At 41.5% G+C, this 17,594-nt stretch overlaps 1 protein-coding gene across 9 annotated transcripts in view; it reads right to left on the bottom strand.

Moving 5' to 3' along the window:
* The window catches only part of MTCL1 (microtubule crosslinking factor 1), a 120,307-nt gene that overhangs the window by 96,696 nt on the left and 6,017 nt on the right, over positions 1-17,594 (bottom strand). For all 9 annotated transcript variants that reach the window (XM_036092496.2, XM_036092499.2, XM_036092497.2 and 6 more), the window contains exons 2-3: positions 12,533-12,757; positions 10,772-10,930 (exon numbers count right to left, since the gene is read on the bottom strand). In XM_036092496.2, the coding sequence (XP_035948389.2) occupies positions 10,772-10,930; positions 12,533-12,757 (384 nt within the window). The remainder of the gene's footprint in view (positions 1-10,771; positions 10,931-12,532; positions 12,758-17,594) is intronic.

The raw sequence follows: 17,594 nt of genomic DNA, 5'->3' as shown, positions 1-17,594 counted from the left end.
TTTCTCGGTAGAGATGAAAGAAGCAGCTTAATAAATACTTCTAAAAGTAGAAATTAATTTTATATGAAAGCATTAATGGGTCAAAGAAAGACACAGGTGCCCTTCCTCACCAACCCATTGGAGCAGGGAACCTAGGACTGCTCTCTCTTCCAGCAGCTTCCGCTGAAGACCACAGTCGAGCTGGCCCCACAAGTGCTTACCTCCTGCCCTGACCTGGGAACCCGCCTCTTCCTCCTGGGCCTACAGAGAAGGGAGGAGGTGGGGCTAGAGTTAAGGTCCTAAGGAAAGAAGGAGTGGAGGAGGGTTTCTGGGAGTCAGGAGACCTGGGGTAGCCGCCATTCACAACCTACCCAGACCTTGGTTTCCTCTTGTAGGTAATGGGGAGGTCGGCTAACTCATCTCCAGGATTCTTCTGGCTCTGACGCTCAGTCGGCCTGAGGTCCCCAGGCCTGGGTCTGGCCACGCATGCCAGATCCCAGGAGAGCCGCCAAACTCAATTACTCCTTCTGAAGTCCTGCCTGTGTCCTCACCACTGTTTTCTTTCTTTTCCAACATAACAGCCACACTATGTGCAAGTAACATAGCCCTTTGACAACAAAACTTAACAAAATAGCATAACCCAAGAAACGAAAGCATTTCAAAAACTCGAACCTGGGCAAGCCCCACATCCGTCTTGGAGCCTCCACCACAGCTCATCACGAAGAAGTAAATGCGCCTGCCCAGAGAGTGCACGAGACAGTGCCCATGGAAGAGAGCATGCGGACCACTGTGAAGTGGGTCACAGGACTTTTACTAGCCTTCTAGAAGACCTTTGTATGATTCTGTCTTGATTTTGACAAGAAATCGCTCCAAGGGCACCCGTTCTGAGTGACCAGAACAGATGGTGATGGGCTCTCCTTGTGCCTTTTTGGTAACAGCGTGAAATTAGCCATTAGTACTATTTATCGTTGTTTAACTGAGCACACATCCCCTTTCTTCCCAGACACCCAAACCGTTCCATTTACAGCTTAAGCATTCAAAATTATTTATGCCAAATCTTCCTACAGTTGCTGCCCTCTTCCTAATCCTCCCCAGCCTGTGAAATCTGGATTTTCTGGCCTGGTATTTATTCCTTCGGTTGAGGAGGCTCTACTCTAAACCCATCCTTGCCTCCTGGTCTGATGAGAACCTACAAAAGGCCATTTCCCTCCAGACTCCTGTGCAGACACAGATACATACGTGTGCATACGTGCATACACACACACACACACACACACACAATCACACACACCAGACTCTACTTGTGTTTTAGTGCTTTGGAAGAAGACTTATCCAGACACCCTGATTCTTCCTGCTCCCACTCTCATCCCATTTCACCTCATTATTAACTCAGCAGGCCAGCTAACTGGGATATCATTCAGGGCACTGCATTTCTCCCCACTTCCTGTTCTCTAGTTAGAGTCACCCTGCCCCCCTAACTCATGAGACCAGCAAATGGAACCAGATGCTACTTATTCCTCCCGAGGTATCTTGGAGAGCCTGCCAAGCTAACACAAAGAATGCCTGCCTGTACTCTGCAGGCCCTGCCAGCCCGCAGTCCACCACTGACTGGACCAGGAGCGAGGCCCTGACTGACTGCACAGCAGCTGCCAACAACCTGGTCGGGGTCCAAGGAGATGCCCTGGCATGGGGCCTCTGCCCAAAGATGCTTTACACTGGCTCACTCAAGCATATCTTTTTCTTATAAGGAGGACCATAAAGTCCGGAAACACAGATAATGTTTTATTAAACGATAGCATAATAGCAATAAACCATTTATTATGTTTGTACACCTATGCTTCCAGACTTTATGGCCTTCTGAGAGTTTGAATGCAATGAATGACAGAGAGAAAAGTCCTCACCCCCTGGTTGAGAAAAAAGCAGAAAGACTATCTTAGTCTGTTCAGGCTGCTAGAACTCAAATACTATGGACTGGGTAGCTTCAAGGACAAACATTTATTTCTCAGTTCTGAAGGCTGGGAAACCTAAGATCACAGTGCTGGCAGATTGGGTGTCTAGTGAGAAGCCACTTCCTGGTTCATCAAGGGCCATCTTTTCACTGTGTCCTTACCTGGTGGAAGGGGCAAGGGAGCTCTGGGGTCTCTTTGAAAAGGGCACTAATCCCATCCACAAGGGCTCCACCTTCATAATCCAATCACCTCCCAAAGGATCCACCTCCTCATTCCATCCTAGTGGGAATTAGGATTTAACAAATGAATTGGCAGGGGGTTGGGGATATAAACATTCAGTCTCTAGCAAATACCTACAGAGAATATTGGCAAGTAGAAGCCATGATGTAACAGAATCCGTGAGTTTAAAAAAAGCCCTGGGGCAAATGGGAACTGGTGCGTAGCAGGGTAGAAGGAAATGAACAGAGAGAGGCGGGGACATAAGTGCTGAGTCATGAAATGGAAGACCACTGGGGTTACTCATGGCACTCCAGAGCGCTACTGGAAAGCTTCCGCTGAACTCTGAAGGGTTACATCCTGTTTTGGCAACACAGCACACTGAGCTATCTTGAGCCTTCCCCCAACAAACAGCTAGAAATGCTAAAGAAAACATAAAAAGCAGAAATTTACACACAGCTGACTGACACATTCACAAAAGGAAAATTCCCTAGTATCAGAAATGCATAAGGGATTAAGGGGGTAGAGGGCAGCAGGGACTGGTAGAAGTTCTCTTACCCAGAAATAGGCACTCTAGCCAGGGGCATGAGAAGAACCTTCGATAAATGCACCCAGACAACACACTGAAGGGATGCACTGAAAGTAAACTAAAAATCACTTGGAAAGGGGGAGAGTAATAACCTTCTGCTCAGGATACTGGGTGGTGACAAAAAAAAAAATCTCCTTTGAAGTATAAAAATATTTAGATGTATGCCACATACAAGTCTGATATCTCATTGACACACCCCCTTTGGCACACAACTCCATGAGCCCAAAATTAACAAGTGTATTTATTTGGACCAATAATACTATTGCAGCATTTGGAAAAGACCAACGCAAAATCTCACTAAGAGGACATTTCAACAAAACTTCATGGAATTCCCACTAAGAAATGAGTTCTTCTTAGAGCTCATAAAAAAATCCACCTTAGGTGAGAGACAGCAGATCTAAAAAACAGAGGGATTGGTAACACCTAAGAACTCAAGAAAATGGAACAAACTGAAAGAGGCTATGATTTTTCAATGTTTCAAAATTTAAGGAAGAAATATCATAAGCAAAAAAGAAACTTATGAAACAGAACAAGCAAATTTTTAAAAATTCATTTCATTGAAATGAAAACTTAGTGGATGAATAAAACAGTAATTCTTTTGTAAAGAAGAGAATTCATAACTTGGACAAGAAATGAAGTAATTATTCAAAATAAAGCCCAGTGGGGCACCTGTGTGGCTCAGTCGGTTGAACATCCAACTCTTGGTTTCTGCTTAGGTCATGATCTCATATCCTGGGATTGAGCCCTATCTTGGACTCCGCTCAGTGGGAGGTCTGCTTGAAATTTCTCCCTCTGCCTGCACCCCACTCCCTCATGTGCACAAGCATGCATGCACATGCACGCGCTCTCTGTCTCTGTAAAATAAATAAATAAATCTTTAAAAAATATATATAGCACAGAGATAAGATTAAAAAAAAAAAAGGACAGTTAGACAAGATGGTGGCTGGAATAAGAATGGCCAACAAGAAGTTCCTACATAAGACTAACAGGAATTCTAGAAATGATACAGAAAATGGGGGAAGAAACACTATTTAAAGACATAATTTCAGGGGCGCCTGGGTGGCTCAGTTGGTTAAGCAACTGCCTTCGGCTCAGGTCATGATCCTGGAGTCCCTGGATCGAGTCCCGCATCAGGCTCCCTGCTCGGCAGGGAGTCTGCTTCTCCCTCTGACCCTGCCCCCTCTCATGTGCTCTCTCTCATTCTCTCTCTCTCAAATAAATAAATAAAATCTTTAAAAAAAAAAAAGACATAATTTCATTACTGAACATTATTCAAAGAGTGAGAATTTTCCAGATGTCATGAAAGACATAAACAGATTGACAATGAGTGCTGCCTAAAATATAAAAATAAATCTAGATACACCTGGTTGAATACCAGAATACCAAACACAAAAAGAAAAGCATAAAAGTAACCAGGAAGTACAGACAGATCATCTACAAAAATGAGAATTATCTGACAGCAGACCTCTTGATAGCAAAATAGAAACAGAAGATAATAAAAAATATTATCTTTGAAGTGTTAGGATCCTATGCCCAACTAAATATCTTTCAAGACTGAGGATGACATAACGGCATTTTTAAGAATACCATTTACTGAAAGAAAACACTCAAGGGTATGTTAATAGATCAGCAAGAAGAAAACTGAACTCAGAAGGAAGGAGTAACACTAAAAAGCAACGATAACATTAGAAAATATGTAAATGAATCTAAATAAGCATTAACTGTTAAATTAGCCAACTTTTGGGGGGGATGGTTTTAAAAAGATAAAACTAAAATGATACTACATAATAATAGTATGAAACACAGGAGCTGATTGGAGTTGAAGCTTTCTAAGATGCTTATATTACTAAGGAGAAGAATGGGGATAATGATTAGTTTTAGACATTAAGTCAAACAGGCATGTTAAATATGTAAGAGTAATTTTTAGAACAGTAATACAAATTCCTAATGAAGCAAAAGAATATGAGAATTGAAAATTCAATCAAAGAGAAATCAACATAAAAAAATAGAAAAAAGAAATGAAGAAAAGGCATGGAGTTTATGAACATAAGATACAGTGATAGAAATAAATTCAAACACATCATAATCCATAACAAATCCATAATAAATGTAAATGGATTAAATTCACAAGTTTTTTTAAAAAAAGGTATTATCAGATTCCATTTTTAAAAAGATAGCTATAGACCAGTCACAAGAAATACACCTAAAATATAATGACATAGAAAAATGAAAACTAATGGAAGCACAGAAAAGCTATACCAGGCAAATTAAAAAAAAAAAAAAGAATACATTAGAATAAAGAGGTCATTATCAAATGATAAAGGGAACAATTCATCATCAAAAGAGTTCTAAAAAACAGTTCTAAATCTGTATGCATTTATATTCAAAATATATAAGCAAAATTTGACAGATTACAAGAGAATATAAATACAAAATTATAACAGGTGATTTTAACATACCTTTATCCTAAATAGATATATTTAGGAGACAAAACAAAACTATAAAGGATATAAAAAACTTGAACAACACAATTAACAAATGATCTAAAAAATCTTTTTCCAAATTGCAGCAATATACCAATGGACTGTAAATCAAACATATAACTACCATTTAAAAAACAGAACAGGGGGCACCTGGGTGGCTTGGTCATTAAGCGTCTGCCTTAGGCTCAGGTCATGATCCCAGGGTCCTAGGATCAAGCCCCACTTTGGGCTCCCTGCTCTGCAGGAAGCCTGTTCTCCCTCTCCTACTCCCCCTGCTTGTGGTCCCTCTCTCGCTGTGTCGCTCTCTGTCAAAAAAATAAATAAAATCTTTAAAAATAAATAAATTAAATAAATAAACAGAACTGAATAGAATTGAAAATATCAAAATGCATCCCATATGGCAAAGATAGGCATTATTTTGTGAAACCTTTATGTTTGTATTTTGAGTGATGATACAAAATGTACTGCTTGCTGTGAGTTAAAGTTTGAAAGTCTTCAATCTAATGGATTTAAAGTCTTCACCCCAAAACTGGAGCATATGCTTTCCTCTCAAGCACTCAGGAAATATTTACAAAATCTGAACCATTTACTAGCCACGGAAGTCTCAACCAAACCCAGAGAATCAATATCACATCCTGAATGGTGCTGAAAGATGGCCCACAAGAGCTATCTGGCTGCTAATTGGTTCCCTGTGGCTTCATTCAACAATCCCTAGTAGGGTGGATGGGTAAAAGGGGTAAGGGCAATCAAAAGATACAAACTTCCAGTTATAATAAAATAAATAAGTCATGGGATGTAATGTACAGCATAATGACCATAGGTAACAATACTGTACTGCATATTTGAAAGTTGCTAAGAGAGTAGATCTTAGAAGTTCTCATCACAAGAAAAAAAATTTTTGGACCCATGTGTTTAACAAGGAATGTTAACCAGTTATTGTAGTGATCATTTTGTAATATATACAAATATTGAACCATCACATCTGAAACTAATATAATGTTGTATGTCAATTATACCTCAATAAGAAAAAAAGAAAAAAAAAAAGCCCAGTTCCCTGGAATGATCTAGAACATGTCTCTGTCCCTTGCAAGTGCCAACTAACTTGGCCAGTTATTATTGTGTATAAGTACTCAAAAATTTGGGTAGAATGAAAAACTCCTCAGTGGAAGCAATCTTTAAGAAGCTGAAACTAAGCTAAGATTAACCATTTTCAACCTGTCGAGATATTTCATCACAGAGTTGAGTACTAGAAGAAATATACCCCTCAGAAGGCAAAAACATTTTGAGCTTGCATGAGTGGCAGGGTGTATGGGTGTTGGGTGCAAGGACCATATGCAAATAGGCACAAGGAAGCAGGTAGGCAAGCTAGCTAGCCAGAAGGGACAATTCCAGATAGTTTCATATTGCCAATCCTCTTGAATTGCCTTATCTGTCAATGGAGACAGTGACTTTTCTAAGACCCACTCGGTTCAAAGGGGACCAGAGGGCACAGATTCTTCTCATCTTGCTCTGCTGCCTTTTATTTCACTGCAGGGTCTGCAGCGGTGGGGTGGGAAACTCAGCTGGGAGACAGGGATGGTCCCCGGCAGGAAGGGTCCTCTATGTCACGCTAGAGAGTTAGACAATTGGGAGCCAGGGCAAGTTCATGTGTTTAAGCAGAGAGTCCCATTGTCAGCGTTGGGGGAGTGTCGAAGATAAAACAGAGAAGGGAAGGACCAGAAGTAGTGTTTGTCTTTAATGGGTTGACGGCATAGAGTCAGCTCTCAAATATTCACTTGAGAGAAGACTGGTCAAAGTACGGGTAGAAGAGAGAATCTAAAAATGTTTATTTGAGGTGAAAACCGACCATCTTAAAGTGTGCAACACAGAGGCATTTAGTACATTCACAGGGTTGTGCAGCCATCACCTCTATCTGGTTTAACACCTTTTCGTCACCTCAGAAGCAGACCCCATACCCATTAAGCAGTCCTCTCTCTTCTCCCCAGCCCCTGGAAACCACTGATCTGTTTTCTGTCTGTGGATTTACCTATTCCGAATTACTTCTGATAAATGGAATTGTGCTATATGTCCAGCTTCTTTTCCTTGGTCTATTTTCGTGGTCCATCCATGGTACAGCATGTATCAGTGAGAGAGAAAAATGAAATCTTGCCATTTGCATCAATGTGCATGGAACTAAAGCGTATGATGCTAAGCGAAATAAGTCAATCAGAGAAAGACAATTATCATATGATCTCACTGATACGTGTGGAATTCAAGAAACAAAGCAGAGGATCATAGGGGAAGGGAGGAAAAAATAAAACAAGATGAAATCAGAGAGGGAGACAAACCATAAGAGACTCTTAATCATAGGAAACAAACTGAGGGCTGCTGGAAGGGAGGGGGATGGAGGGATGGAGTAACTGGGTGATGGGCATTAAGGAGGGCACGTGATGCAATGAGCACTGGGTATTATATAAGACTGATGAATCACAGACCTGTACCTCTGAAACCAATAATATATTATATGTTAGTTAATTGAATTTAAATTTAAAATGTTTAAAAAAATCATGTTTTCAGGGGTGCCTAGGAGGCTCAGTTGGTTAAGTGTCTGCCTTTGGCTTAGGTCATGATTTCAGGGTCCTGGGATCCAGCCTGGCATGGGGCTCCATACTCGGTGGGGAGCCTGTTTCTCCCTGTGACCCTCCCCCTGACTTGTGTTCTCTCTCTTGCTCTGCTCTCTCTTTCAAATAAATAAATAAATAATCTTTAAAAAAAGAAAAAAGGAAAATTCCTAAGACTGTAAAAGCAGAAGACCAGAATCTGAAGGCAATCTCAGTATGAGCAGTAAGAGAGGTCAGGGTAACCACCATTGCTCGAGCCTGAGGGACTAGCAGGACCGTAGCATCGTGAAAACAAATAGGAAAGACAGAGAAGATTCAGGTGGGGCCAAAGGTGACAAGTCTGTTTCTGGACTCTCTGAGTTCGAAGCACTACGGGAAATCCATCTTGGAGAAGTCCACCAGGCAGCTGCATAGTCTGCAGCTCTGGAGAGAAGCCCCTGCAGCAGCCACAGGGCTGAAGAGGCACGGAGATGCACTGTTTTACGGTCCTCCAAGGCTCAGGGGGCCACAGTCATCTGCAACTACTTCTGTCATTCAGAGACACATGAACTCTCCTTGCCTTTTCCGGAATGTGACTCATCCGATTACAAAACTTCAGAGGTGAACAATAATGAGCCGGACTCAAGATAGAGCAAATATTATCCTCACCCTAGAGCAAAGCTCACAGCACGTTCCGTTCTGGCTTCAGTAAAAAGAATCCATTCACAGAGCCCACAGCCGGCACTTACCAATAAGTATCTCCTCTACCACCTTTGAACCCTGGATCACCTGGTTCCATCGTTCTCTGCTTCCAGCACAGTCCAGAGTATCTACCTTCCGCAGACTCCTGTCAGTTTTATGATTCATTTAGAATCATGAAGTTTGGTGCAAATACATAGCCCCCCTAGTCTTACCGCAACTCTCCAGGTAAAATACTGATTGCAGCCCAGCTGAGTAATCCCTGTGAGTGATTCTAACCCATAAAGGCAGGGAGAGGCTGACCCTGCCACCTTCTCTGTGTACATCCAACCTCAGCCAACATCACAGTTCTCTGAAGATCCTTGCCTCACCTCTGCCTGGCATTGAATGTCAGTAATCATTTCCCTCCCTGAGGAGCTATTTGTGACCTGATGCCAAGTCCTACACAAATCCAGTTCCACGGGGGCAAGACAAACTTTGTTTGCTTTGAATATATTTATTTACTTACTTATGTGTATATAAAATTTAAATATTTATATGTAGGCATATACACATATAACATTTATAAAATATACTCCTAAGATGTTTTCTGTACCCTCAAGGTCAGGCTCAAACTGGAAATTCTGAGAAAAGAAACCATATGGCAAACCTTCTAGCAAACTTAGATCAAAGGAGAAAGAAGGAAGTAAAGAACTAGCAACTCCAAATGCAGAGGTAAGAGACCCACAAGGCGAGGAGAAATCCCCCCAGCCCCCAGGGTAAGTACACATGTAAGTTAAGGAGCAAGGGTTACCCATGATGAAAGAACGTGCTGTGAAGCTCACCAAGTCCCCAGGCAAGCTGTGGTCACCACAGCTCCACATTCTCGCCCTTCATTCACTCCCTCACCCTGCACGTCCCTGACGACGCCTAAGTGCCAGGCACTGTTCTAGGCACAGAGACCCCACAGTGAACTACACAGACACACCCTCTTCCCACAGAGCTCAGGTCCTAGAGGCACATTAGTGAAGACGACAAAGAAATAAAACCCGTGACAATTTCAGACAAGTGCTGACAATACACAAGTAATTCACCAAAATCCAAAGCGTGTCAGATGGGAAGGTAGATAGGGATGGCCAGGGTGGAGGCAGGGACAACTTGAATGTGTAAGTGTGGGGGAGCCAGGAGGCTGAGGTGAGATATCAGCAGGGACTTGAAGGCGAGGGACTGAGCCCTAGGGCTGTGGATCTCTGGAAAAAGAATGTCGGAGCCCCCCAACCTCAAGAACATCATGGCACCTGAGTGGCTGTGAGGGGGCAGGGGTGGAAGCAGAGAGGTAGCCACACCAGCTCCTTTGCTGTGATTTATTTGTTTTGCCAGCCATGTGTCAAATTGAGTTGTAAACATCTTGGGAGCAGAGCCCGTGCTGCCATGTTCACATCTGCATCCCCAGGGCATGGTACGGAGCCTGAATTAAGTGTGGGCAGGCGCATGGCTGGATGGATGAGGAGTAACTGGGTGAATCGGGAAACTTGGCCAAAGGGAAAATGCACTAAGTGAGGCCGTTAGCAGGTAATAATGCTGGCTTTAGCCATCACCATAAAGGCCTAACCAATAGCTTTTACCTCCATCAATATGCAGGATATTTTCCAGGAAATATACAGCTTTAATCTTATAATGGAAGTCAATAACAGAACAGCTTTTGCATTACTGTATGCAAAGGGAAATATATATATATATTCATTTTCTAGACGCTTTGCTAGAATACATTCACTCCCTCAAATAAAAAGAAAAGCCCTATATTTAAACCATAGTGCCTGAATAATAGATATAGGTGGCTTATTATTTGTTTACACAGCTTTAATAGACAACCATAACACATTTTCCAGCTCATAGGAAGAGGAAACTCGAGGAAAAAGCTACTGCTTAATTTTGTATTCTAGTAATAATATTCTGCACTTGGACCCATAAAAGGAATTAATGGCCAGCTCATCTGAATGGAAATGATAAAAAAGTAGTTTTAGATCACGGTTCACCAAGCCTTTTCTGTAGACGGTCAGACAGCAAATATTTTAGGCTTTGCAAGCAACATATAGTCGTTGTCACATAATCTTCTTTGCTTTTTTAGGTTTATTTTTGTGTGGTTGTTGTTGTTTTATAATGCTACGAAAAATGTAAAAACCATTCTTACTTTCTGGGCCCTACAAATAAATCATAGTTCACCAAATGGGATGCTTGGAGTCCCAAGGTCCTAACAATTAAACCCAAGAAAGAAATCCGCATATATCTTGGGATTACCTCTCTCAGTCTCTCCAGCTCATTCTGGAGGGCTTGTTTGGATATTTCCACTTCAATCATCTGCTGTCGGAGACTTTCGTTTTCATCCTCAGCTTTAGCACGCTTTTCCTCCACGGTTTCAAGTTCATGATGCAATCTGACAGATACATCTTTGGCTACCTATATCAACCAACAGAGATAGTCATCAGGACGTAAAGCTTTCTGTTTGCTAAGGGCACAAACAACTTCAGAGGCAGAATCATTAAGTGATAGGATATCACAGTAAAGGGCAAAGACCCTGGCAATATTAACAAGCCTATCTTTAAAGGAGGAGCTATCAGTTTCAAACATGAAATCCACATTATGAGCAAGGATATGACCTTTATCTGGATTAAGAGGCTAGTGTGGATAGCTCTACCTCATTATAGAGTATCACCAAGAATGCCAATTCTGCTCACACACACATGCTTTAATGATAAATTAGAAATAACAATAACTAATAATCAATCAATAAACATTTCTGTTCCCTAAGGCAATACTAAAACTACCTGCAAAAAAAACACAAAAAAACCAAGATAATCCTGTAAAATAAGGTAGTCAAGTTTTAAATTGTCTACTGTGGTAAAATATCTGAATGTTAAAAGCAGTTAAACATTTTTACCTTCTAAAGGGAAAAAGGAAAGAGATTTTGCAAGAGAAATATAAATCACCCTTACATCCCACTGAATGACATTTTGTTAGTGGTTTATAGATTTGATAGAATTACAAAGATTCTTTTCCTGTTATCATAATGAAAGGCGAAATGAGATTTCATAAGTACTCCCATAATAAGGAGGACTTTATGCATAATTCATCTCTTGATAAATGATTTGATAATCAGGGCATGAAGAGAAGCCATGCTACCCATGGAGAGATCAAATGGTATAATGTCTGGAATTTCTTCACCTCATTCCCACCTCTGCCAATGGTTTTCAAAAACACCTTAGACAATTAGCTTTAGACAGGTAGTTATGATCCTATTTCTCCTTCAGTTAAATCAAAACACCATCCTTGGGTTATGGTCATTTCAGGTGTTCTGCATTCTGGAAACTTAAGTAACAATAAAAACATTAAGTGATTATAGTCAACCTTTATGAGCGGTCTTTGACTATCATTGAATTGATAATCAATAGATTTTTAAAAATATTCCAGATCTTTAGAAGACGTTTCTGTACAATTCTACACAACTGTCAGACCAAGTGGCAGATATTTTTTTAATTTATTTATTATTTTTTATTTTTTTAAAGATTTTATTTATTTGAGATAGAGAGCAAGAGAGAGAGAGCATGAGCAGGGGCAGGCACAGAGGCAGAGGGAGAAGCAGGCTCCCCACTGAGCAAGGAGCCCGATGCAGGACTTGATCCCAGGACCCTGAGATCATGACCTGAGCCGAAGACAGACGCTTAACCGACTGAGCCACCCAGGTGCCCCAATTCTCTCTCTTTTTTAAATTGTAGATCCCTTACTACGATTTCTTTTCTTTTCCTTAGGTTTTAAGATTCCAGTTCATACGACAGGTTTAAATCTTGGGCTGTCAAAGCCATATGACTACACATAACCTATACACCATAAGGTGAATGAAGAACGTGTATGCTGAAATCTGTTGAGAAAGAGAGAACTACTAGTAGAATGGCAGGACCGTGGATAAGTGGGTCCGAAGGGCTGCCGGCCTCAGCCCTGCGATCCTGCCCCCGCCTGCAGCCCCTTCTGGGAATGAGAACTCCATCAGCCCTGCTCACTCACCTTTAAGTCCTGCTCCAGACTCCGGATGAGCTCGCCATCTACCTGACCAGTCTCAGCCACTTTCAGGCTCTTCTGCTCGGCTTTCCTGAGGCGGTACTGCAGGATTCGGCAGTTTTTATGAGCGCGGTCCAGCTCTCGCCGAAGCTCCTGCAGCTGGTAAACGTCTTCCTCTAAGTAACTGTCTCTCATCTCCTCCATTTCAGCACGGAGTTCATCCAGTTCATCCTACACAAGCCAGATGGAGCAGACTTATAAGCCAGACCCACCGGGACAAGGATGGGTCTACCCCAGCTCTGCAATACTGGACGTTAACTACCTGTGCACTTACCCCGTGGCTGATGGGCACACCTGTGTCACAGGACACAGGGACCTCTGGAAAGGGTCACACGAGACAATATCCTCAGATGTCTGCTCAAATCTCATGGATCCAGAAACTCAAAACCAGGAGGGATTATTCACTACAGCCTGCCAGCATTTATTCTATTCCCCATATTTTCTTACATAATCAGAATCACAAATAAAATCAGCTCTGCAGATAACTGAACCTTTAGATTCAAACCAAACACTGACCTAAATCTTATCTCCAGGGCACAGTCTTGGGACTAAGAGGAGTTGCACAGGAGTTGCCCTGCCTTCAAAGGACATAAACTTTAATGGGATCATAACTGAACCGCCCTGGAATTGTGACACACCTGCAAATGTCCCTAAAACTCGGTTCCACCATACAAGTCTCAGCACTGACTAGGTGACTCACGATTCCAAAGATATAACTTTTGCATTATGTCAAATCCACATTGGATTTGGTTTTTTTCCATTCACTTGGCCTTCATTTCCCATCTCCACTTTACTCTGGCGTCAGCATGAAGACACTGTGGGTACAGGAAAAACCCAGGAGTTGTCCTTGCTCCCCCTTCTCCCCTCCCATTCCACATCCAAACCAGTGCTGTCAGCCCAAGAGCAACATACATGCGGGGCACTCTCTACCCAGTGGCTGCACACTACAGCTAGTCCCTGCCTTCATCTGTCCCGAGGGAGCAGGTGCACACACACGCAAGTTGTGCGGGGCTCCCTGCTTCCCTTTCAGCCAGTTCTCCACCAGAGTTATCCTTTACTATGGAACTCAGACCACGCCCCTCAGACCTTCCAGGGGCTTCCCGTTGCCCTGAGAAAATTCTTCAAAGTCTTCCCCAGGGCCTATGAGCTGCCCCCTTCTTCCTTGCCACACTGCTGGTCTCACGGGATCTGGATTGCTGAAGGCCTTTCCACCTGTTCTACCCTCTCCTTAAAATGTTCCTCTCCAACTTTTACAGAGCTCATTGTCACATCATCTGGAAGGCACACACACAGCACCTTCCCTGACCACCCATCCTCCCAACCCCACCATCTCTAATTCTTCCTGCCCTGCTCTGTTTTCTTCCCACCTCTTATCACCAGCTACTAGTTATTTGTGCTTCTTCCTATTCTTGTCTGTTGCCCATACTGAAATGTGAGTAGCAGCTCCCCTGCATTCACAGCGCCCAGCAGGCCCTCAATAAGTATTGGTGGGATGAACACACAGGAACATTGGTCAATCCCGACAAAGACCAAATTGTAAAGACGACCAAAATCAAACACAAATGCACCTTTGTTTTGTTCCAGTCTTGTAACCTAATTACAAAGAATTCTTCCCAAACCCACAGATGTAGCTGCAATATGCGACACAGAAATTCTATTGAAGTATTACAAAAGATTTTAACAAGGAGTAATTTGGAAGGTGGAAGATTAAGAAAAGCATTCTAGGCATTTTCTTGATTAGTTTGATCACTGATGGTTTAAATGTCTCCAGACTAGGATACATTCAGTCATTCCTTTTTGTTTTGTTCAATTAACAGTGAGGGTCAAGGAAAAAGCTCTCCACGATGTGGACACCCTAAGTTGTCAGCTCTCGTCCTGCTACTCAGTTTGTTCCTGATTCTCTCCACTCTCACTAATCCTGCATTTGTTCTTTTTTTTTTTTAAAGATTTTATTTATTTATTTGACAGAGAGAGATATAGTGAGAGAGGGAACACAAGCAGGGGGAGTGGGAGAGGGAGAAGCAGGCTTCCCGCGGAGCAGGGAGCAGGGAGCCTGATGCAGGGCTCGATCCCAGGACCCTGGGATCATGACCTGAGCCGAAGGCAGACGCTTAACGACTGAGCCACCCAGGCGCCCCCTGCATTTGTTCTTAAAAGCAGGGATTTACTTATAATAAAGAATGACAGCTTCCCAACATCAAAGCCTCAGGTAGATAAGAAATTGACCAGAAGGCAATCTCCTGAAGAGTAATTTAACCTGGAAAAGTTTAAGTGTAACAAATAAATCTTCCACCTTCAGATTTTGTACTCTTTATGGAAAAGTACAAATTGGCACAGACAGGGTAAAGACAGTTGCCCAGCCAACCTCAACCATATGCAGTGGTCCACAGGAAAGAGCACAGATGTAGCATCTCATTCCCCCAAACCGCAGCCTGTAGTTTCTCCCCAATCTGTCCACACTACCCTAACGAAGAGAATGGCCTACTCAACTGATCATGACTCTAAATGGAGCCTGTCTGAATGGACTGCCAAGAGGAATGAATGTTAGAGAAGAAAAGCTTTACCACGCCCCAGTAGTAAATTGATATAAAGTGGTTTTTTTCTCAGCTTCTGAATGTTCTTACAAAATTTCTATAGCAGCGGTCACAACCTCATTAAAAATATAAGATATTCTAGTGTGTCTTAAGAAAAAGGTAAATCTTAACATTGAAAAGTGTTGTGAAGTATAAGCAAGTTTTGTTTCTTTCCTGTTTTCCTTCATGGAGAGCTCTTCCTATACATCTTGTTCCTAGTAGGAAAATTCGCTGCGACTGGGAGTTCACAGACCAAGCGTGGAAGCCAGTCAGTTGAACATATGTGAACAGGATGGACAGGCTGGGCTCTTCAGGGAATGAGAGAACGCAGCTCTTTCAGAACGGTCTTTGCCAACATCAGCAAAGAGTAAGTTGGCAGACTGATGCCAGATCCCTACGCTGAGGCTGTGATGCTGTGTGGGAGCCATGCCCCTGACCCGCCCCATGTTGGAGGAGACCAGCTGCAGACTGCAAGCTTTAACACAGGCCTTGTGGGTGTCAATCTTCTGGCAAAGATTAGGTAATTAATCCCGAAGCTTCAAAATCAAGGTCAAGTTTCTCTCGGGTTCTACCTATATATATGATGGGTTTTTCAGAAAAAGCCTATTCTCTACTTGTGTCGGAGTACAGTTAAAAGGTAATTGTTTCATTGTGTAACTAACACATAGTTCGATACAAGCAATAATCACGACATGTACATGTATACATACAAATATATAGTAACTGTGGCCATTCTGTTCACGGAAAGAATTGTCTGTGATTGCTTTTCCTTCTAGAAAGCTTTTCCTTCTAGAAAGTCATTAATGCCTGGAATTACCTGTTACTCAAACAAAAGTTTTCAAAGTGCAAAAAAAGCCATAAGAAAACATAAGATACAACTTTTGGGTATAAAACTGTTCTCTAGCTTTCAGATTTTGTACCAGGAGGATCCTCATGGACCCAAATATCAAATGCTGGATATGCTCTATAGATGCGTAAACAACTATGCAAGCTAAAAGAAAAACATGTGTAAGGGCTATATGAACCAGCACCTCCAAATCATTCAGTAGACCAGATGTAAACAGCTAACATTTTTTGGCATAAATCATCACCAACATTAGTTGCACTGAAAGGAAAATTAGGCAGAGACTGTAATTGCATGTATTTGAATCATTGCTTTTATAACTCAGATTTTATCTAAATTTGTAGAACAGAAGATATCTCATTCAGCACTTTACCTTCATTACTAACCCTATTCTCACCCTGCCAGGAACATATTACCCATTTCATAGACAAGGAGAGCAAACCCATGCTGGTTAGCATGTCCAAAGCCTCCATAGCTAATAAATAGAAGCTAGACTGCACACCCACGTGCTCTTTCCAGTAAATACTATAAATTATTTGCAACAACCAAGACAAATGAAACAATAATAAGCCTTAAATCATGCTTCCACCATAGGTATGACATAATAATGCAAGTTAACATTTTTAGATCTTGACAACTGTCAATGTGTGAGCATATCCATTTTCTCAACTGGCCCTCAGAGAAACACTGCAATATGCAGCGAAGATATTAATATTCCCATTTTAAAAATGAGAAATTCGAGATTCTAAACATTTAAATGGCTTTTCAACACTAGTCTGGTGCAGAGATGGGACCAAGGTCAGTGTTTCAACTCTTTTCATAGAGCCTTGAAAAAAAGTAGTTTTCAGGTTCAGTGAAAAGAAGTTACAAGAAAAGCAAATTATAAACCATGTAAGCTGGCAGCAGACATTTGAAAAGCAAAAACTGTGATTATTCAGATTAGGGTCTTGATGGATAGTGATTTTCAGGCTACCACTACGTTAATTTTTCTGGCAGCATGCTCTAATTTAGAATACGTTGTATTAAAGAACCTTACAGATGTCTGCTTTTTAAATGTTTAAGAAAACCAAATCAAGCAGAACGTATGTTTCTGGCAAATATAATTTTAGACATAGTAAGTAAAAGTAGAAAATTGCTGTTGTTTTTTTGTACACAGAAACTAAAGAAAAAACTTGCCCTTAATCAACAGTTTTATGTAGAATTAACACTAGGTCTGTTGCGTACTTCACTGTTAGATCATTACCTCATTGAAAAGCTAATTTAGTTTTAATTTAATCTATTTTTCAAATTTTGTATATAAAATGAAATCTTGAAGGAGTGTAAAGCTCCCAAACTACTCCCCTTTGCCTGCAGATAACAGATCAAGCCTTATTATATACATCAAATTACAGAAATAATGAGGCACCATGTATGCACTAGAGTAAACCAAGATTAAAATGAAGCATTTCAATATAAACTTCCACAAAAAGTTTCACCCGAAAAATAAAAAATAAAAACGGAATCCACCATATCTTAATTTAAAGGATGCAAACTCTTGATCATACTGATAGCTGTATTCAAATCTTAATCTCCTTCAAGCAACGTGAAATCA

Source organism: Halichoerus grypus, chromosome 13 (assembly GCF_964656455.1).
Source record: "Halichoerus grypus chromosome 13, mHalGry1.hap1.1, whole genome shotgun sequence".
Classification (NCBI taxonomy): Eukaryota; Metazoa; Chordata; class Mammalia; order Carnivora; family Phocidae; genus Halichoerus; species Halichoerus grypus.
Note: the sequence above shows the minus strand (reverse complement) of the source record. Positions and strands in the feature narration are given on the sequence as shown.